Raw genomic sequence first — 23,715 nt, 5'->3', positions numbered from 1 at the left:
GGATCGGATCGTTCCCGACGTTTTTCCTACCCTCCATAAACTTCTTAAACCACTCGAAAACTTGCGTGCGAGATAGACACTGATCACCATATACTTCTGTCAACAAATTGTAAGTTTCAGTGGCAGATTTTCCAAGTTTTGTGAGGAATTTGATGTTAGCACGTTGTTCTGCATTAGCACTCAGCATTATTCCGACGGAGCTCAGAAACACGATCCGCTTCTAACAATGGTCGCGGCCAGACTAACCGATGCACGTGAATGAAACTTTGTGTGACGGTAGAGGGAAGTCCAAGGGTCAATGCCCTACCCTCCTCTTCGTCAATGACATGGCCGGAAATGAGTCATAAAAGTAATCCGGTTTCTTTATTGCCACACCTTGTATAATGATACATGAAATGCATTCTTTGATCAAACAAAGATCACAGAAGAGCATAAGACTGCCATCTGTTGACAGGCAGAACTACTCAGAAGTTTTCTCTTTTGGAGATGTTTGTTTTACAACGCTGTCAGCAGCTAAACTATATAGAATAAAATGGTAGGATGACAGATGAATGACAAATTGGGAAAGATCCGGAATGATGCATTCATGGTCTAACTGTGGTACTATCCCAGAATCTGTCTGGAGGAACATCATGATAAGCCCAAGTGAGGATAGATGGTATCCCAGCCAAGACTCAAAATAAGCATCTTCAAAATATGAGGCAAGAGCATCTGTGCTACATCAACCAACTCAGTTAATGAAAAATAAAAGAAAAAATGTGTTGTAGACATACTATGGCTGTTTGAACAGAGCAGCCAATTACATCTCAGAAATAATATTAAACAGATTAAGAGAGTTAGACACAGGAAATTATTTTCAGAATAGAGATTACAAGGAACACTGCATACTTCAATAGTCCATCTGTGAAGACTGCTGCGATCAAATCTACTCACAGTTCATTTCACAAACAATAATATTGCCTTAATAATATCATCAAGACTTAGCAACTCATATAATTAAAATATTCTATCAATATTTGGAACACATTATGGTTTCATTTAGAATAAGCTGATGGTCCTTAATTCTTTTCCTGTCTTACTTGTCCTGACTTTTTACATGATGGATTTTTTGACTGATGCATATCAGATTTACTCAAACAACTCAAACCAACAAAAATTTAATAGAAAATAATTTATTTATTTTTTATTCACATAAATTGAAAGGATTTTATTATATAATATTTGAAGCCTCCAACAAAAGGAAACTATATGTAGGTTGTTGGAATAATTTCATGCCAAGGCCAGAGAAAGAATTAAGGTAAGCTATGGGTTACAGCACTATGCAAAGAAATCCCAGTATATTTTCAATACATTAACCAGAGATAATTTTATGCAAAATTAAATTAAAAGATGTTCAATACTTTTTAAGAATTAAGTCCTTATATTATAAGAAATATACATGTAATTCAGACCATTTACTCTGAACAAAATTGCATGATATACTAAAATGAATACAAACTGTATGTGAGCTGGTGTGGTTGGTTCCAAAGCTGGCTGAAGCACCATGTACAGTCCAGTAGACGACATATCCCAACAAATCTCCATTCCATAGCTCAGCTTTAGGTGGCTGGAAACATTATTTGCAAGAAAAATTATTTCCTTTTCTCTTCCAAATATCTAGGATAACGATCAAGTAAGTGTTTTTCTAAACAAGTTACTTAGAACTAGGGTCTTCTGAGTGGTATGCACCAGTGAAAATACTAGTAAAGAGCTGATGAGTAGTATTAGTATTTATTCAGTATTCCCCAGACATCCACAAGATGGATACAGAACTTGTCCTCACTCAGTACATACAGACCAATTACAAAAGTTGTTTACATGGAACATTACAACAGTATAAAATATAAATAGTTAAGGCCTTAGATTATGTAAATAAAAAGTCAGAAACATGTCATTTAAGAACAGTCATATTAAATAAGAAATCCACAATAAACAAATAATTATGAGTTACAAATAGTAAATAAATCCTTCAGATTACTGAAAATAAGATTAATTGGCAATGCACAGGTAAACTCATAAATAAAACAAAACACGCATTATAAAATGAGTTTACAATGAACAAAAAATCATAAATTACAAATATAATACACAAGTGAACCATAAAATTTACATTCAGATATGTTTATTATAACTACTCTCATTATTGCTCAAAGTACTCTTCTAATGAGTAGAATGATTTCACGTATAAATTTTTTTTAAGTGGTTTTGAATTTAGCTATGTTACCATTAACCTTCTTAATATGAGAGGGTAATTGGTTAAAGATTTTTATCCCCGAATAATAGCCTCCTCTTTGATAAATGGATAAGTTTGCCTGTGGAATATATAAGTTATTACTTTGCCTAGTTTCTAGGTTGTGACTTTTAATGCTTGTTATAAAAAAGTCTTTATGTTAAACTACAAACATCAATAAAGACAATAAATATTGAGATGTCAGAGGCAAAATATGTAGTTTCTTAAATAAGTCTCTACACGAAACCCTATTCCCACATCCTTCCATAATTCTAATAATAATAATAATAATAGTAATAATCTCATGAAAGTCAGAAGTTACACGTTTGCCAGTGCATTTTGTGCTTCAACCTTCAAGCTAAAGATAATATAAGAGTAGTGGCAAATATGTATATAGAAAAAGGAACTGGTTCTAAAGTTTATGTTAAAAACATACCGCAGTTCATGTACGATTTTCAGTAATAAACTATTTTTTCGATTGACTGAATAATTGTAAGAGAAAACAGTATGTAAGCTACCTTGTAATTTTTTAAAGATACTATCTGAAACACAAAACTAAGCTCTGAATGACTGTATGACAGTAAACAATGAATTTGAAAAAGGTTAAAGGAAGTGAGAATGGCCTGATATTATGATACTATCCTAGCATTTATTTGCAAAATGTCATACATGACTGNAATAGGCGAGTAATCACCCCGCATCCTGGCAGCCATGCGCGGTGACGTCACGAGCGGAGCCGAAGAGAGCCGAGCGGAGCCGAAGATAGCCGAGCCCCGTAACCGGGTAACTATGCAAGGCGAATCAACAGCGGTGACGTAATAGGATGACGTGGCACTCATTATGCAACCGGTAAGCACGGCAGCTATATAAGTGAGGTGCACAGCTTGTACCAGTCAGTTCTAGTGTGGCTACCGCAGAGTTGTACTGAGACAGTCAGCGAGTCCTGGAGCTACCGCCGAGTTAGCCAGCAACTAGTCAGTTGTATTGTGGCATTTTTCAGTGTACTAATTGTGATACTGCAGATAGCAGTAATCGTCAGATTGTAATTTGGATGATTGTAAGTGCGAATGTGAAATAAAATTCGCTACATCGAATACGTCGAGAATTTATTTGTCGCGTTATACGCCCGATACGCGACAATATATATTTTTAGACGCAACATAATATTCCCATGAAAATAATTATAATTCTATGATGCTTGGAAATTTAGCCTAGCCAAAACTAAAGCATTGTGCTGTTACATGCCATCTATAACTTTCTTGCATTATATTCAACTCCACATCCACAGTCATATAGGAAGACTCAAATTACTGGCATCCTTATGCATACTGATGCTATATCCCACTGACGTCAGAAAAGATCTTCTGAAGCAGATTCTAAAGTGTTCTGAAGGTGGTATATAACAGTCAGAAGGAATTGGTGTTTGGACTTTTCCATCAGCCAGTATTCCAAAAACACTAGAAAACAACGTTTTGGAAACTGGATCTGTTTCCTTCCTCAGGTAAGGGGCAAGACATCTAGTCTGTTGGGTTCCTTCAGAAAAGCTAACCTCAGTCACTGGATAACCCATGTCACTGTAACTGCAGCTGTATAAATACCTGAGATCAGCCTTTTTTGAGGGGAGATAACACGTACATATACACTAAAAATTGTGATAAAGCATTTGCAGACCTGATACTAAGAGAGAAATGGAGATGAAAATTTATGCAACAAACCAATTTCATGAGGACCAGTGCATAGGATTAAATGGCGAATTTGTGAAACCATTTGTGCCATCTGTGGAGTAAAAACTGAACACTCGGGGATGAAATCTTATATAAACCCATGAAGAATCTGTCACATCATACTGATCTTCTCTGTGAGTTTGTAAGCTCACTGCTGATAAGAGTGATCCAGATGGGAGAAATGTCCAAACTGGGTTGGATCTTCGGATTGGTTAAGCTTGCCATATGGGGCGATTCTTGTATTTCATCTACCTGCTATTAATTTCAATTTCCAAAATCCTAGCTTAACCCAGCCTACCCTATGACCCTCTTCATAGGCACGTTGGGCTAATTGTGATTTTTCTAGAAGACCCTATTGGAGACTGTGCCCGTGTTCATGAGGCCGCACGGCTAAATGTCTCCCTGTTTCGCCAATTTAGCTTCTGCCACATTCACAGAGAATACTGTAGATGCATTACGGCATCTGTTGCGGATCTCTTTCTGGCCTGGTTTTCATGAGTAGACTACTAAGAGTGTGTTTAGTTTTGAAGATCGTCCTAATGTTATATTGATTCTCTATACATTTCAACTTCTCTGAAACACCCTTCACAAATGGGATTATACACAGAGTCCAGAGGCTTTTCCTCTTCATTCAGATGACTGCTGCCCTTGGAATTAGTAACTGAGTCAACGAAACCTTGAGGATAACCGTTGAGTTGGAACATTTATATGTGGAATGAAAGCAAGTATAATGCCACAAGCAGTGGGGCTTTGCTGTGTGCTCAATGTGTGATGTCACTCACCAAAGATTACTGATCTACAGTAATGATTTTCAGCAGAGAGAATGCATGGCTGTTAATAGCTGTTTCAACCATAATCACACCAAATCGAGGGAAAAGCTCTGGAAGGCAAACAGTTTCTTACGGCAGATGCAAGTTATTTAGAAAACCAAAGTTCACTAAATATGAGAAAATAAAACATTGTTTATATTTACTTGGCCTTGGCTGGTACCAGAAAACAACATTAATTAAATGTAAGGTAAAGATGAAGCTATCCCTGTAACAGGCCATGGAGGCGCATAGGAATGTGAGACGTTGAGGCCCCTACATTTTCTAGAATATCAGCTCACAGATAGTGATGAGATTGTCAGCCTTACATGCCAGCTGCCTTTTATCCCCAGGAAGATTCCTGGTACTTATTTCTGTTAGAGGCTGTAGCCCACACCAGGGCCATAGTACAGCTGGATGGATTAGGTCAACTGAAAAATCCAATGGCTTCATCGGGAATCGAACCCATGACCTTCAGGCATGTAGCATAGTGCCTCAGCCAACTAAACTACCACATGCCCCATTAACTAAATGGATGCAATTGTACATTTACTCAGAAATTTCAGTATATTTTGAAGTCACTTTTAACTTTATTTCCTATAATAATAAAGTAGTACCTTCCATGTAACAAGAAGCTGATCAGGACCAAGCGTCTCAACATGAACACTCTGTGGTGGTCCCACAGGAACTGCAAATGTAACAACAAAACTCATTCAATATCTTTGCACAACAATGTTAAGGTTTATGTGACTGCTATCTGTGTATCTGTGATGGTATTTTCTTATTGAAATGCACAGTGTTTAATGAAGCATATAACTAGCAGCGTCTACATGAGTGCACAAAATGCGTCTGTTGTAATGAACGTACTTTGCTGAGGACACCACACAGTTGCAGAATGAGGTGCATAGTTTTTTGTCTGCAATGGAGCCAGAAGAAAGTGTAGCATTCGTCTCTCGTTTATTTCTATAACAGATGTCATGACATGCGTTACAATGGACGTCACAATGTTCGTTACAATGGACGCATTTTGTGCGCTCGTGTAGAAGCTGCCTTAAGGGCTGAGAAGCAGTACTCTTTTCTCAGCTAGTATGTGCCAGTAAGCAACCAGTATGAAGAATCCAGACAATCTCAAATTTATTCTCTGTCGTTCTATATGACTTTTATCCATGGAATTTTTATGTCTTCACTTTCCTAGTATGATACATATTGTAAATTTAGATAAAATAATGATATTCAGGGTTTCGGTGTATTAAGATTTCAGCATTTGTTTGCCATGAAGTCAGAAATATTCCATTTTTTAGGTTAGGTTTAAAATGCAAATCACCTTCCTCCTGAGTCTTGGCTGCTATAGGATCAGTGAAGGCACTGGGTTCAATTCCATTGATGGCCAACATCCTGATATGGTATGTGGTTGCAGGATGGAGCCCAGTCAGCACTGCTGTGTGTTGCTGCTGCTCAGTCCTGAAGAGAAAATATCACAAAAGAACATGAGACATTTAGAGAACATTAGTATGGATACAGTCAATTATTAGCAAGAAGAGAAAGGGACATATATTTAAAGTACTGTATTCTAGGATGTGACTTCATGTGGTCTGGTGTAGATTTACCTCATAAACTTAAATTGTTCCATCAGGGAAGAAGAGTAAGAGTATTTTTCTGATCTGAAAATGAGAGTAATTTCCTACCATGATGATGGAGGCAGTGTGTTACTCTGAAGCGTCAGTAAACTTTACCAAAGCACATGACATATCCCAAAAGCTGCTTGGTTTCTAATGCTGCACTTAGCAATTAAGTTATTTTTGCTTCCTTTCTCTTATTTTGTAACTCATTTTCGAGTAGGACAACACTTGGACAAGTTATGATATCCAGTTATCCAATGTAATTAAGTTGGGTTGAGTGATTTGAAGTTGTTCCCACCCTTGTCCACCAAGGGTCTCCACAGTTTTGTGACTACAGCTGCATCTAAAAGCAGGTTAGGGAGCTTTGTGGGCACCTGATTTCGCTTTCTCTCGCCTCTTATCATTAGCAAGAGGCCATAAATACAGAGCATTGCAAGTTTCTATCATCCTTAAAATCAACTGGCCTCAGCCAGATTTGAACCTGTGTACATTTGGTCCAGTGGCGACTATGGTACCACTAGACCACCAAGTCAGACTCCCATCACTTTTAGACTGTGGCCTTCTGAGTTATGAGAACACATAATACTACAGGCTTTTACCAACATTTTGGAGAAACCTCACATCTGCAATAATTCTGCTGTCAATATAGCCTTATATCATCATTATATTGTTCCAGTGCAAGTGGCTACAGGAGTTTGATCCCAGTAGGGTCAAGAATTTTCACTTCTCCATGTCATCAAGACTGGCTCTGAGGCACGCCCAGCCTCCTATCCAATGGGTATCAGGGGCTCTTTATATGGGATTAAAGTGGCTGGGACCTGAAGCTGACCACTCACCTCCAACTAGTGCTAAGGTCAAGAAAACGTGGATGTATGTATACATCCACTTCAATGTACATCTTCATGGCACAGTGACTTAGTTAAATACATGGGCACCTTTACCATGATTTTCTTTCTACAGTGAGTTTAAAAGAGACTGCAGGATACAGAATACTGTTGTCTTATAGGACAAATCTGGCACTGCAGAAATATCTTCCACCTACAAAGTTCTTTTAAAAATGCAGTATGTGAAAGTAAATGTTGCTGCTTGCAGATCTAATGAAAGAAACAAAAGTGAGTACAGTACCCCATGGCCAGGCCACCAGCTTCTACAGCACTAATGGACAAGTTAAGGGTATTAGCGTGTTGCCAGTCAGTCACTTCACCATGGCTTGATGCAGGAAATGCTTTGTACTGAATAGTGTAGCCAAGCAGTTTGCTATGTCCGTCAAATGGCGGTTGCCATGACAGTCTTACTGCACGGCTACCCACTTCAATCACTTCCAGGTTGACTGGTGGGTCTGGGGGTTCTAGCAACAAAAAAAGACTTGAAATTATTTATCACATTATAAACATATATAATCATTCATTCATCAAAGGCTCTACAGGCCTTTGTTGGGCCCTGGCCTCTTCTTCAGTTTCCTAATCTTTTTACACAGACGGTAGGACTCCTTGGACAAGTGATCAGCCCATCGCAAGGCCACTACCTATGCACAGGACAACACAAATACAAAATATACACATATATACACCAAACATCCATGCCATGATTGGGATTCGAACCCCTGAACCCAGCATCCGAACAAGTGAAGACAGTTCATGCCTTAGACTGCATGGCCACTGTGATCAGCATAACAAATACATACAGTGCAACATATACAGCGAAACTCCAATTTTATATGCCTTCATTTTACGCTCTTCCTGATTCTTACATCGTTCAGTCCCAGCCAAACACCCATAACAACGTTACATTTTTTCCTAATTTACACTTCACTTTTCAAGGCCTGACAACATAAATCTACCCAATTTTATATTACAGTATTCGGTTTTGGAAAATTCAGAGAAACAATGAGACCATTCTGCTCATAGTCAATACTTGTGCGTCTATTTGGGCACACATTTGCAAATTGAACTTTCTGAATTTCACGTGACAGAACTATACAGACTAGAGAGCTCAAGAGAAGAGAGACAAATAACTCTATATAACTGAATAAAGACATAACATGACATGTAGTTTAATGTATATGCATTTGAATTACTATTGTGTTCAAATACATTCATTTCAAAAGGCCTGCTAAAGTTACAGAATTAAGCAGTCTATATCACTCTTTATCTTCCACCATTTTCATGTATCTGATCTTACATTTTCCCTTGATTTCATGTTTATTTTGGTACGAGGTTTCATTATGTCCATGACAATGGAATGGCTGAATTTGTATACGTCCTCTGTGAAGTATGTGAGAAGAATGTCATTTCAAAGTTCGGTTGTGAAATAGGCAACAGAGAGTGTTGCCATGTTTGCCAAATGGAAATATTTCTCCAATCACCATCCCACCATGCTGGATTATTAATTATGTGGAAGATAAACTCACACTGGGACAATGTATGTTCAGACTTCTTATATAAAAACATAAACATCAATTAAGATGTGATTCTTTATTGCATACAATGATTTTGGACAAGGATAGATTATTTTTATTAAATAGGCTATATCTGCATTATTAGCACCTTATTATGTTGCAAATAAATTCAGAACCATAATAAAAATATATCTCCTACACACAGCACCTTGAACAGCTAATAAAGTGGTTTGTTTAGCATGTCCAAACATGTTGTCTGCCTGGCAGATGTAAAATCCTGAGTCCTGGCGATCTGATTGTTGTATCAGTAGATGGCTCTGCAAACCAGTGTCCAACTTAACTTCAGACAAACTGAATCTGTAATCACATAACATATATTTCCATATTTATAAGAAATACCTAATGTATAAAATAAGAGTTACGACAGCTTCCTACTGTTGAAATATACACAAATATGACAAGGCTGTGTCACACAGATATGCATTTGGATCCAAGAGTTCTTACTCTGCTAAAAGGCTAAGGCTACTTGGGGTAAATGCAGACACACAGAAAATAAAACAACAATACATCCTCAAATGACATCCAAGGAGCAACAGACATAGGTCATGTGAAAGTCTGTTCTTTCCTCCAATTTCTTTTACCGTGAAAAATAATTGTAAATACAAAAAAAGGCCAAATCAATGACCATCTGGCCCCCCTTCCAAACATCATTATGTCACATACGATACCCTCCACTGACAGAAATTCTTCTTATATTAACTGGTTAACAATGAACCGATCTCTTGGTCTGTGGAGGCTTTAGTAGAAAGTACCCTAAGAAATCTAGTCAGTATGCTGCACAGAAAGGGTTAAAGGAAAAGAGTCTTTAATTCAATTGAACAAATGAAAATGTCTATCTAGAACTTAAAATTTAATTTAGTGCTTCTCTTTATGTAACAGTAAGATAAACATGTACATCAGTTCCAATTCCTGCCATCCCCCCAAGAACCTCAGCAAACTTGTAGACACGAAAGAAATGCTAAATACAATACGCAACATGCCTGTAATTATTGTGATGAATTCTCTGTTCATTGAACAGCCAGTACACTTGTATGGGATGGTCCCCATGCACGTCACAGCTCAATGTCACAGACTCCCCTCTCCGTGCTGTGACATTTCTGGCAGGTGTATCAAATTTCACTGGTTCTGCAAATTAAATTATATAATAGGCAAATAATGTCATCACTGAACATTAATAAAAAATGATAACATGTTGTATCTCCTGAATTATACATAATACTAATAAAATATATTAAATCCTTATTATAAAATACAAATTGAATGCATTTCAAGACATGTTTACAATAAGCTGTTTTAATATATAACCTATTTTAATCAATTAAAGTAAATGAATGGGTTGGTATGAGCTGTAATGCAGAAGTCCTTGGTTAGGATCATGGCTGTAACACCAGCTATCCTTACTGAAGTTTTGGTTTTCCTCAGTCTCTCCAGGCAAGTGCCAGTAAAGTACCTGAATAAGATGTGACTATTTTCATTCAGAGCCTTTCCAGTTCATTAAATGGATGATTCTGAGAGGGTTCCTAACCTATGAGATCATAACTTGACACCTTATGTAGTTACTAACAAGGACTGTTGCATTAACTGTACACTGTGTGTGACATTAATAGAGCCCACTGGCATTGTACTTACCATTAACAGCAAGAGATACCACTTTACTAAGGCCTGCACCAATACCATTTGTGGCCTTACACAAGTAGTAACCCTCATCTTTAGGTCCAACAGACTGAATCACCAGGCTCCCGTTTGATGTAAGTACTGTCCGACCATCTGCATAATCTAAAGGTTGAAAATCTGATGACATTCTCTCTGAAAGGCAACAGTCAGTGTAAACTCTGAACAAAACTTGAAGGCAACATCTGAATAAGTATAAAATTGCATTAATTTAAATCAAAATTTTCTTCTCTATTTTTAATTAAAAGGGAATTAAAATACTTTTACTTCCATGTGCTTGTGTGCATCCATTGTATATGAGGGTGGGTGCGTCTCAGGGCCAGTATGGACGTTATGGAGAAGAGAAAAATCTCTTGCCCCTGCAAGGAATCAAAAGCTGACTCCTTGGTCATTCAGCCCATAGCCCAGTCACTGTGTCGTAAGATGTATTAGTTCTTACTTTCTTACCATGTCCTCTCATCCACGTAATTTGAGGCTGTGGAAATCCCTGAGCCTGACAGTGAACAATAAGGGTGCCTCCAGCTAGGGTTGCAACATCCTGTGGTTCCATGACCCACTGAGGAGCGACTATGAAAAGAATCAATATTTATTGATAGTCTGAATCATAAATTCATTCATATAATTTATTAAGGATACAAGTACACCTATTTTGATGTTATATATATTCGTATATATTTTTATTTGGTTCATCCTGGTCTGTCGCAATAGCAATATTATAAAGGTTAATTAACACTGTCCAGTGTGACTGATAAAATGTTTTTTCTTTTTAATCTTTTATCCTTGACGTGTTTCGGTCTTATCCTTCTAAAGATGGTCTATATGACCGAAACATGTCAGGGATAAAAGATTAAAAAAGAAGGGAAAAAAATTATCAGTCACATTGGACGGTGTTAATTAACCCATATAATAATTATGTATGTTTGTTAGCAGTCACTGTTGATGTCTGTCACAAATAGGTCCAGATGATGGCAGCAAACATTGCTATTCTGTCATTTAATTATAAGTTAGTAGCAGAAGACATCAGAGATGTCTGCAGTTACACACAGGAAATGACAGCAATAAGGGCCAAAAGAAAGTATCCTAGAGTCATTGAGATTGCAATAAGTTTTTATCTCAGTACCAGTATGCATGTAGATAATGAAATTTCTATATTTGGTATTAAAATTTATTACAAACTGCTTTACTGAGGTTAGGATATCTGAAGAAGTTTAGTTAAAGGTGAATACTCATATACTTTGTATTCAGCATGGAAAATCTGCAGAGATTTTCACAGAATTACAGTGTACCTATGTTGACAACATATGGTGGACAAAGGAAAAACAATTCACAAATCTCAAGAGAGAGAGAGAGAGAGCAAAGGAGTGACTCTGTGTGCATGTGAGGGAGGGGGGCCACAGTCATTATGCAACAGGAAAATCTTCCTAAAAATATAGACAGTTAACTGTATATCAGTTAAAAAACCAGGATAGCTGAGTTGCTACAGTGACTAGGCTATTGGATGGACAATAGAGGAATAGAAATTCTATTTCTCTTAGAAATAAGAGATTTTTTCTCTACTCCACAGTGTCCAAACCAGCCCTGGGAACCACAAAGCTTCCTATCCTAGGTACTGGGGGCTCATTTCCCAAGGAGGGAAGTGACTGGAGTGTGATAGTGACTGAACACTCCCCTCTATCTAGTGCCAAAGTTAAAACCACATGGAGTTATTCCTCCAATCTTCCATTCATCTTCATGGGATGGTGCTTAAGTACAGTAGGAACGATATAACGTATATTTACCTTCTACTATCTATCAATTATACTTCCATCTGTGATGCAATATCTTTGAACACTTTACCGAGGTATATCTTCGCTGGAGGAAATTTAACAGTGACATTATTAACTTCAGATCAATGAAACTGAATATAAAATGAAGGAAAACCTTAAATTTACGAATATGAACTATGGAGTACAATGTGTATAAGTATAATCATGTGTTTAACAGGTCACTGTAGCCTTGTTTGGGAACATAATCATCATTCATAACATTGAGTGTGAGTCAAATCCAGATATGAACAAAAAGGATGAACAAACTATGAAATATTATCTTCTTGTAACTTTCAGATTTCCTATGCTGAAATTTGTAGTGTCTTATCTGGTACGGCTCTTTGATCTTATGAATAAACTATCAGAGGCTAACCTTTAACAAGGAGCTGAGCTGTGTAGTTGACGCTAGCTGCCGAGTTGCTCGCTACACAAGTATAGGAACCACTGTGCCGTGATGTCACTTGATTGAACACCAGGAATGTGAAGAAGGCTCCACCCTTCTTTTCCTCAATCTTTAACAAAAGTAGACAAGATATTAGCATTGGTTCTGACTTTGGAGTTCTGCTTCTGTTGCCACAAGCATTCAGACCACTGCTGGGTCCACCGTGCATCTCTGACCTTGTTAGGGCACTTCAAAGACCCTGACCATAATTCTACAGCCAAGACTAACCTCACTGACGCACTCTTCATATCTGTTAACTCAACTCAGAATCGATGATCTCTGTTCTATTATTAAAAAAACGCTTGGCGCTGACAAAGTATATGTCAGGAGAATTCATCTTCTTGTACGCATATCCTGCATATGATTTCTGAGAGGCCTGTAATGTGGAGGTTCTGCCCCAACATATACTGGACAGTCAGCATGCCTCTAACCAGACTACATTGTTTCTTATCCAAAATGTGTCGATCTGTACGTGATTTTTCCAAAGGCCTCTAAATGAAGAGCAATGTTTAGAGGAAAGAACATTCTCTCACACTAGATATACTTGTGGTCACTTTAAGGTAATCTGAGGAAGTATTGTAGGTTCTTCAGTGCAACTGCACTTAGCCCCAAATTCCTTTGACATTTCTAGCGGGGTGTTCTATGACAGGAGACCAGGCTACCAAAGGGTCAAATATACATGATCAAAGACCAAATTTTGCTTAATTAAGCTAGAGATTTGATTTTTAAAATGTTAAATTATTTCCAGATGCAGAGAATAGTGGACCTATGAACACTCCTATCAATTGGCAAGAATTCACGGCAGAAATCGGGCACTGCAAAGAATGGAAGTAAACTTCAAATGGAAACTTTCCACACATACATTTCTGGACATTATCCATCATCCTGTTTATATTTCAAATCACAACGTTTCGGAGATTGGATTATACCTCCGTCTTCAGGTAAAACCTACTCAGTTGGGCCCAATTGACAGAGTTACTCCTCATCTTTCTACCTCTGTATTTCTTGTCACTTATGTACCATTGTGTATGAATCATAGTACAACTACCTGCAGTGAAGAGGGGAGAGGAACGCCATCTTTAAGCCACGAGAACTCGATAGGGAGGTCACCAGATGAGACACTGCAAGAGACCTGTGCACGGCTCCCCTCCTGCAAACTGGACGGAAAGAAAAAAGGCTCCACTACAGGTGGATCTGAAACATAAAATGTAGTAAACAATTAACACAAGATTCCACTGCAATATATCTAACATGAACTCGACCTAGGCATTAATGGAAACATAACATAACCTTTAAAGCAAATATCGCAGTGTAGTGCTTAATATTATTGCTACAAAGTAGGGAGGTCATCATTTCGAACCAAATTCTCAGCACCAGTTGTTATAAGATTCTTTGCTATATGCTTCAGTTTCTGCAGCAAATAATCAGATACTATGTAAAACTGAACCTCAGTTACTTTGTTTCACATCATTTTAACTGATTACCCATTAATTATTCTATTGTTTGACATATTTTAACTTACTTAGAGAGTTATTAAATGCAATAAATTGATCTTTAGGAAGCAGGTTGAGGTCACAGATTGGATTCAACTGTCTCAGGATACAATCCTATACAATGGCCTTGTGCACATAGTAATAACACTTCGCGATTCATAAGAGGTTGTGAATTTCTTGGCCTGCTGAGCAACTATGAAATCATGAGCAAAAATGAAGCATAGAATTAGTTATGTTCATAAGCATAATCACGATAAAATTTCAGCAAAATTAGATCATAAACATTCCAGTCAATATATATGTACAGCCAAACCAAAAATGTAAACACTGCATTTATAAATATGTTCTGCTTGCAACGAATTCTGTTCAGAAAAGAAGTAAAATACTGCCAGGTCCCAATATGTCACTGACATAGATGTACTAAAGCAGAGGTTAAATGTCAGATTTTATTATCGGCTTCAGTAACAATAGGAAGGGTGGATTTTTATAGCATTTGACAAACAAGTTCCCCTCTATACAGACGTAAAAAGAAATCCTTAAAGAAAGGTGAAAGGCTGAGAGGGTTAACCTACAATATGTCTCGAGGGAAATGTCGATTTATGTGGCATAAATGCTGAAAATGTTTCGGTGACCTACTTCACTGTCCAAAGCCGTGCAACCCGGTTTTGATGTCATCCACTTGCATCTTGAGCATACACTGAGCATCACTCTACGCTGCAGTTTCGAGTGAGGGAACCAATTTACCTGCACCAAACATTCCTACTATTATAATTTCTCGCACTTTACTTTTTGTGTATCTTCCTTTCAATAATTTTGGATGTAACGTTTCACAACCGTTTCAACTGACTTTTCCCTAGCTTGTTCAACAACAACAACAATATTCTTTTAATTGCATAGGCTCTATAGCATCAACTAAGAGATCATCATGAATTTCTAAACAATGATTTGGAAGGAAAAGGTTCTAGCTTCTTTCAAAACAGGTGTGTTACTCCAATATTCGCAGGAAAAACTTTGGCAAACTACTAATAATATCAGGCATGAGAGCTGTTAACCTCAGTTTGAACATATGTCTCGTGTCTGCTATAGGGCATCAGGTAGCGTAGTTGGTTGAGGCACTATGCTACAAGCCGGAAGGTCGCGGGTTCAATTCCCGATGAGGTCGCTGGATTCAATTGACTTAACCATTCCAGCCGCAATATGGCCCTGGGGTCGACTCAGCCTCTAACAGAAATGAGTACCAGGATTATTCCTGGGGGATAAAGGGCGGCCGGAGCGTAAGGCTGACAGCCTTACCTCCATCTGTGGGCCGATTGTCTGGATGTGTGAGCCTCGACGTCTCACAACTCTATGGGCCTCCACGACCCGTTACAGAGGTAGCTTCACCATTCTTATCATCGATGCTTAATAGTCTGCATAGTTACAGCGTCATTAAACAACATTCTTTTCATTTTACGGTGGGGGGCGGCAGTTTCCCCTTTGCTCCTTACCGCTCATGTGGAGCCATGCACGAGCCCCAGATCATGTAATAGGAGCATCTGGTGTGAAGAGAACTGACATGGAAACTGAAGTACTTGGAAGAACTCTGTTTCTCCACGACAACTCCCATATGAACTGACCTGGGACTGAACCTCGGGCACCAGAGTAAAAAGGCGGCGACTACGTGCCTGAACCACGGGATGGCCAAGCCAATTGGTAGACTCTTTACTGCTATTTTTTGCTCAGAGTATTTTCAACCCTGAATAAGGGAGCAATAATTTCCTACGAAACGTCGGTAAAGTTGTCCCTGTCCTTAACTAATTAAGTACAACGCCATGAAGATGTATGGGGAAGTGGATGTATAGATCTATATTTTCTTGTCGTGGACACTAGCTGGAAGCGAGTGGTCAGTTTCACGCCCTGGCCGCTTTAGCCCCGGTACCCATTGGATAAGAGGTTGGGTGGACCCCAGAGCCGGTCTTGACGCTGTGGAGTTAAGAAAATTCTTGACCCTATCGGGACCCGAACTCCGACCCCTTGGTCGTCCCAGCCCCTAACCAGTCCCTATACCGACTGCGCTGGTCGGTGACTACTGTAATACACGGCATCACTTACGAGAAAATAGCTTTCTTCATAGTCATCGCTGTGAGACATAAATTCTAACATGTTTTGTGAAGCGCCTGTCATATGTGGCAACTTCTTTGACATAGCTGTAAGGCGGGTCAGTTGTTACAGGCGTTTGTGTTCCGGAATAAGTATCGTTATGTTTGTGCTGACCATTGCTACTCGTAATATCATTCCACATCAAACTCCTCCCAGACTTACTTCATAACGGGAGGCCGCGCCATAGCTCGAGCGGTTAGTCGCTGGCTTCCCACCGCGGCGGCCCGGGTTCGATCCCGGGGTCTGGTCAAGTGGGATTTGTGGTGGACAAAGTGGCGCTGGGGTAGGTTTTCTCCGAATACTTCGGTTTCCCCTGCCAATCTTCATTCCACCAATTGATCCACAATCACCCTCACCTATCATCTGGGGCTGGTAGCAATAAAAATACTTCATAACGGTAAAAATATAACTCAGGAGAGTGCCACAGAAAATTGCTGTCCAGTAGCATGGGTTCAAACCTCTGTCCAGCGAGCTGGATTCTTGCGTGGGTATACTCAGTTTCTTCCACTGAATAATGGGACACTACCTTGAAATGATTCACTGTGGCTTCCTTCTGCATTCTTTCTGTTACTCGTACATTACTCATAAAACACTGAAGCCCATATAACCAATTCAGTTACAAACGGAAGGAGGGTCTGGTACAGCGGGAATGTTCTGGATTTTTATTCAGGAGGTTCCCCTTTCGAGTCTCGGCCCGGACATTGCTATCGTCACTGAGGTATTTCATGCTTTTCCTCATTTCCACCGGAGAAATGCCAGGACAGCGCCTCAACTGGGCCACAATCACCGCCTTACCAATCCCTTCCATTTCACCACTCGTCCATCATACTATCAATCGATACAAGAGGGGGGAATACAAGTAAGTTAAGTGGTTAGTACAACGAACACTGGAAATTTCTTCATTACTTACTGAATTTCGAAAAATTGTTCGACATTAAAGTCTTCGCGTTTCAATACACAATTCACAGCGCTGTGATACTCTTCCACACCCTGACTGGACGGTTCAAATCTGAACATTTCCATTAATATGAGTGAATGCTTCAGAATTTCGGGCCACTCTGTATATAGAATGCCCCACTAGAAAAGTAAAATATTCTAAGAGGTCATAGCATCGGCCATTCCAAGCCAAAAGAGTATATGTACAAGTGTCTATTCCAAACAGTTTCCGAGATACAGCTATTTCACTGTACAGACGAGCAAAACGCCATGTCCTCACACAAGTTGCAAAGTGCACTGACGGTGACGGCGGAATTTTCGAAAATGCATTATACCAGGTAAACTGCACCAATTTTCTCACTTGAACAATAAATACCGGTATTAGAAACAGTACGTAATATCTCTTTCTTATCAACAATTTTGGAATTGTTTGGAACCGTTCGGAATAGTACGCATGTACATATACATATTTTTCGCTTAGAATGACCGACACTATGACCTCCCAGAATATTGACATTTCCCCTGGGACATGCTGTATACAACCTGAGATGTTGACTAACATGAAATAGCCCGTAATAAGTAGAAAACATGATATTTTACAATCCAAGAATGAATTATTCAATGATATACAAAAATCTCGAACATTTATAGGACTGAATTTTGGAGACGTTGGTTAGTTTCTGAACTGCTGCGTTTTCAGTAAGGCCGGTTGCCCCTCTTTACGTACTCACTGTTGACGGTCAGTTGGACCTCTCGGCGCGCAAGCTCGCCACTGTTGCCCCGCACGGAGCAGACATAGCTTCCCGCATCGACGGTCGGGTCCACGCGGCTGATGGTCAGCGAGCCACCTTCTCCAAGCGATCGGCGTAGATCTACCGGTATTTCCTGTCCTCGCCGCTCCCAGCTGATGGCGCTGATTGGATACCCAGAGTACGGGCAATGCAGAGTGATATCATGTCCTGCCACCGCATGAACAGGACCAATGGCGCGGATGTAGGGAGATCCTGGTAAAAAATGAAAGCAATCAAGTTAGTTCTGAAAGTAGTTTACAGCACAGATAAAAAAAACTCATGGCAACGCGCATGCCTAGGACGACCAACCATGATTGACTATAGCTGTAACATTAGAAAGCTGGACACTTCTCGACTCGTACGATGTTCAATATGAAACGTCATACTTTCACATGCAAGCTGTCAGGTGGCGCCTACATCGGCGTTCATGCGAACTCAGTGCAACTGATGCGAAGTGGACGTTGCCCGACTTTTTATATAATACAGAGAGAGAGAGAGAGAGAGCTACAGAAGAGACAACCCAAAAATGAAACGAAATAGATAAAGAGAGTGTATAGTTGATATGATATGGTACGACTGTTATATTATCAGGGAATCCGTCCGCTTCGCGTACTCATAATATCCAATATTCAAAAACAAACATAAAACACACATCAGGGAACGAGAGGCAAATGTAGTCCTAAACATAATATTTAAGAAAATTTTCCGACCCCCCCCCCAAATCTGGCTGCCCTCCTTTGGAACAAAGCCTGACAGCTACCAAGTATATAATTATGCATATTACTATTGGGTCCTATATGTAGTTTTTGTAACGCCTGATATGAATATTCTACCACTGAAGTCCAGCCCAAACCTCATACATTTTAATTTCCTATAATCAATATTAAACTATGTGGCCGACGCACAAGCATGTGACGTTTGAGCGACACTAGCCCCATCTAGTTCATTATATGCGAGTTACATTCTAGTCACATGAGGCGTTGCGTAACCGAAAATGACGGTGTACAGTGATACCTTGGTAAACGGTACCATAAAAAAATCGGCATCTCCAAAATTACAAATTTAATCAAAATTATTTTACTTCCATGCAGTAAAACTGAATACGTGGAAACATGATACTGTGTGTTAATGGACCTGTCTCTGTCCGTGGTGAAATATGTAACCCAGTTACAGCTTTCCCCGAGCCCGGGCTGTAGTCAGAAACCCGCAGTATCCGGTCGTTGTTCATACATGAACTGCACCAATAAAGCTTCGGAATAAATAATTTTACTAAAAAATTCTAAATCTGTATTTGAAATCCATCAATCCGACTTATTCGACAGTCCGAACACAAAGGCGTTTTAATTATTTCGGATTATAGGCGATAACCTGTACATCGAAAACGCGTGAAACGGGAACAGCATTGAACGAACACTGGGAACGGTGTGGAGGGGAGTGGGAAACCACATGACTGGGTCTAAATTTCAGGGCGACTAAGCACGCAACTCTCTGGGCATTCGCGAAGGCTTCTACTATAGTTGTGGACAGGACGGTGATGCTACTCAAGCGACGTAACAGAACCGCGGATGACGAAAGCGCGTAGAATTCGCCTTTATATCGCATGTGTTTTATTAGTTCACGTTACAGAAAATAATTTCACGGTTAATGATGGATCACTGAGATTACCAAAGCACAAAAAATGACAGCGAAAATGTGCACTTCGACGAGGACTGCAACTTTGTAATCTTATCGTCAACTCCCTCACTCATGGAGCTGGGCCATTCTTGAGAAACCACCAACTGCGCAGCTACTCAAGAACTTCCCAGCATTTTATGCAACCCGAAGCTTCATAACCGTGTTCACTAGAGCCCTCCACTGGTTCCTATCCTGAGCCAGATCAATCAAATCCATACCATCCCATCCTATACCTTTAAGATCCATTTTAATATTGTCCACCCACCTACGCCTTGGTCTTCCCAGTGGTCTCTTTCCTTCTGGCTTTCCCACCAATATCCTAAGTGCATTCCTCTTCTCCCCCATTCGTGCTACATGCCCTGTTTACCTCATCCTCCTTGACTTGAACATTCTAATTACACTTGGAGAAGAGTACAAGTTATGAAGCTCCTCATTATGCAGTTTTCTCCAACCTCCTGTCACTTCATCCCTCTTCGGTCCATCTCATAAACTAGCCTTTTATAAAGGGGTACACATCCATGGGCACTTATAGGACAGGAGCCTCGATAGGTCTCAAGTGATAACTAAACGCTTTTTGTTGGCTTCTTGTCGGGCGATGGCAGTAGAATTGCTTTAGGCGTAGTTCACACTCTGATAAACGTTACTAAGAATCGAATCTGCCATGTAATAGAACTTAGTGGCCGTCATGCGAGTGTGAACTAGGCGTATAATTTTCCTTGACTATGTTCACTTCCACTGGGGGGGGGGAACGCGGTAGCATAGTTGGTTGAGTCACTATGCTACATGCCGGAAGGTCGCGGAATCGAATCCCGATGAGGTGGATTTTTTCAATTTACCTAATCCTTCCAGCCGCACTATGGCCCTGGGGTCGACTCAGCCTCTAAGAGAAATAAGTACCGGGAATCTTCCTGGGGTAAATGGCGGCCGGCGCGTAAGGCTGACAATCTCAGCACCATCTGTGAGTCGATTGTCTAGAAAATGTGGGAACCTCAACATCTCAACCCCACGGGCCTCCAAGGCCTGTTACAGGGATACCTTCACTTTATGTTCACTTCCACTCCATACACAACCCGAATAGGCTATGTAAGTAGTACTAAACGTTAACCCAATGGAGAAAAATTTTATGTTACAATGTATATACATAACTCACCGTAAATGTTGAGTCTGGCTGCATGACTGACAGATCCAAGAGAATTCGTTGCTTTACACATGTACAGCCCACCATCTTGCACTCTCGTACTGCTTATGTTCACGTGACTCATGACGTCACCGACTTGATCCACGTACTGACCAATCGCATATCTGTGGCCCACGCTCGCAGCTGTGAGAAGCTCTCCGTCAAGGTACCAGGTGAACTGTGGCGGTGGACTTCCTGTGGCGGAGCAGTGCAGCGAGATAGGGGAGCCTGGCCTTATGACCTGCTCGATAAAATTGGATTGCAGCTCTGGTACTGTGTCTGCAAGACATAGAGGCGCTCTGTAACTTGCAGTTGAGGAAACAGTAACGGTTATAGCGGAAGCTGAGAAATGCAACACAAAAAATTATATTGGTAAACATGAAAAGAAGAAACTAGGCCAACTTTGGACACCTATATCTAAGGCGGCCCATACACGTACGAGTCTGGCTCGGCGAGGAGCCGGGCTGGGATTAATTTCACCATAAACGTATGAGCGTGGTGACCCACACACGGACGAGTTTGGCTTATTGGAACCCGAGCCAGACTCGTATGTGTATGGGCCCCCTAAAAGGTAGGGTACTATTATACATTTATACATTTATTTATTTGTAATTTATTTAATGATGTAAGGCTGTCAATAAATGGCTCCATCATCAGGGTATATGTGGTAAATGACCGTATGTCTGTGATATTTACACCAGTCTGTCAACTCGACACGTCTTTCTGTTGGTGACACAAGTCAGAATGTTGGACGTTACCGAAAGAAAACTTGAGGAGAACAGGATACGCAGTGATGGATAACAAACATAATAAAAATACTAGATAAAGTCTATGAATAATATAAAAAAACTCCGTGGTGTTAGCCCGCAAGCGAACTATACCGACCAAGCAACCTCCCCTTGCCGGCGAAGTTAGTGCCAATTTTAAGGGACAGAGGGTGTCGCGTGGTCAGTGCAAAGAATCACCAAGGCTGTTAATTTTGGGTTTCTAGACCGCAGCCGCTATTTCCTTGAAATAGCTCCTCAATTATCCTCACGAGACTGAGTGGACCCCGTTCTAGACCCACTACTTCTCAGAAAATCTGGTAGCGCAGGGAGTCGAACCCGGGACTTCGGGATCTGTAGCCAGGAACTCTGATCACTAGACCCCAGAGGCGGTCCCTGTGAATAACTTCAACACACAAGAATAAAAAATTATATGGTGTTTGCAATATTTGGAAAGAATAACAGGAGCCTAGACAGTCGGTATAGCGACGGGCTTCGGGCTGGACGACCGGAGTTTGATTCCTGGCAGTAGAACAAGATTTTTCTCTGTACAATAATTTTCAGACTGACTCTGTGGTTCACACAGCCTCCTGTACAACGGTTATAGGGTCCTCGTTCCACAGGGGTAAAGCGGTCGGAGCGGTCGATCTGGTACTCAGCGCAAGATTGGTGGAGCTGTATCTCCACTTCCCATAATACTGTGAATCATAATGTGGGGAGAAGGAAGAAGAAAGTGGATTTTCTTTCTTTAAGACATTCTTCTGCAAGTACCGGTGAAAACAGCAGAAAATCTTGCCTCCAGGCAGAGACTGTAAGCAGAAACTTGTCACACACCCTATTACAACTGCGATAAACGGATTTATTTCACACCTGCCAACCCACCAAGATCCGTCAGTGCCAGGCTCTTTCAGACAGAGTACTGAAAGAGAGAAGTAGAGTGAGGTCACTTGATTCAGCTACGCAGATATAGCTCTTACTACGAAGTTCCTCCATTTTATGATTTTCTTTGTGTTCACTTCCCTTAAAAGAGATTTTAAAGAAAGACGGAAGTAGTGGTTTGCATTGGCACCGGCAGGGAGCATGGCAAGCCTCAATTGATTTGTGGAGGATACGCGTAAGTGGTTGAGACACTATGCTTATAAGCCGGAAAGTGGCGGGTTCGAGTCCCGATGAGATGGATTTTTCAATTGAGCTAATCCTTCGACCTCTGGTCGACTCAGCATCTAACAGAAATGAGTACCAGGAATCTTCCTGGGGGTAAAGGGAGGCTTGCGCGTAAGGCTGACAACCTCGCCGCTATCTGTGGGCTGATTGTCTAGGAAATGTGGGAGCCTCGACGTCTCACAACCCTATGTTCTTTCACAGCCTGTTATAGAGGTAACTTTACTTTGTTTTTTAATCTTTACTCACGAATTTTTGAACTAATGTCGAAATTGAAGAATAAAATTAAATGTAGTAAATGTTAATAAATATAGAGTTGTCCCTGTGCTTAAATAATTAAGCACTACGCCATGAGGGCGAATGGGGGAGTGGATGTACGTATATACCTACGTTCTCTTGGCATTGGCACTAATTGGAGGTGAGCGGTCAGCTTCACGCCCCTGCAGCTTTAACCCAGGAGAAAGAGCCCCCCCCCCATACCCATTTGATAGGAATTACCAATCGGAACCTCGTCCATAGTCACGAATACACGTGACAATATAAATGCTTCCACTATGAACCATAGAACTTGAATGAGCATCAGTCAGGGCTTTAAGGCGATATTAAGGACCTACAACACAGTGTTATAGCCTTACAGGTTCCAACAAATCATTGAGTCGTTCAGACGAGAGAGTCAAACACTTCTGTAGTCAAGTTACACACCGCAGACTCGGACAGCAGGCGGAAACAGCGTACATATCGGCAAACATAAAAACAAACAACAAACTCCGTGACTTTAGTCCGCAA

General features: G+C 40.3%; 1 protein-coding gene across 7 annotated transcripts in view; it reads right to left on the bottom strand.

Annotated features, from left to right (window-relative positions):
* The window catches only part of LOC111872391 (Down syndrome cell adhesion molecule-like protein Dscam2), a 398,391-nt gene that overhangs the window by 24,532 nt on the left and 350,144 nt on the right, over positions 1–23,715 (bottom strand). For all 7 annotated transcript variants that reach the window (XM_033754685.1, XM_033754683.1, XM_033754684.1 and 4 more), the window contains 12 exons: positions 20,978–21,283; positions 18,094–18,366; positions 13,843–13,988; positions 12,726–12,864; positions 10,995–11,114; positions 10,506–10,682; positions 9,857–10,001; positions 9,025–9,173; positions 7,544–7,766; positions 6,124–6,260; positions 5,417–5,487; positions 1,499–1,606 (listed from right to left, as the gene is read on the bottom strand). In XM_033754685.1, coding sequence (XP_033610576.1) covers positions 1,499–1,606; positions 5,417–5,487; positions 6,124–6,260; positions 7,544–7,766; positions 9,025–9,173; positions 9,857–10,001; positions 10,506–10,682; positions 10,995–11,114; positions 12,726–12,864; positions 13,843–13,988; positions 18,094–18,366; positions 20,978–21,283 — 1,994 coding nt within the window. The remainder of the gene's footprint in view (positions 1–1,498; positions 1,607–5,416; positions 5,488–6,123; positions 6,261–7,543; positions 7,767–9,024; positions 9,174–9,856; positions 10,002–10,505; positions 10,683–10,994; positions 11,115–12,725; positions 12,865–13,842; positions 13,989–18,093; positions 18,367–20,977; positions 21,284–23,715) is intronic.

The sequence above is a fragment of the Cryptotermes secundus genome, unplaced genomic scaffold, assembly GCF_002891405.2.
Source record: "Cryptotermes secundus unplaced genomic scaffold, Csec_1.0 scaffold247, whole genome shotgun sequence".
Taxonomy (NCBI): Eukaryota; Metazoa; Arthropoda; class Insecta; order Blattodea; family Kalotermitidae; genus Cryptotermes; species Cryptotermes secundus.
The sequence above is the reverse complement of the archived record's forward strand: the minus strand, read 5'-3'. Positions and strand labels throughout refer to the sequence as shown.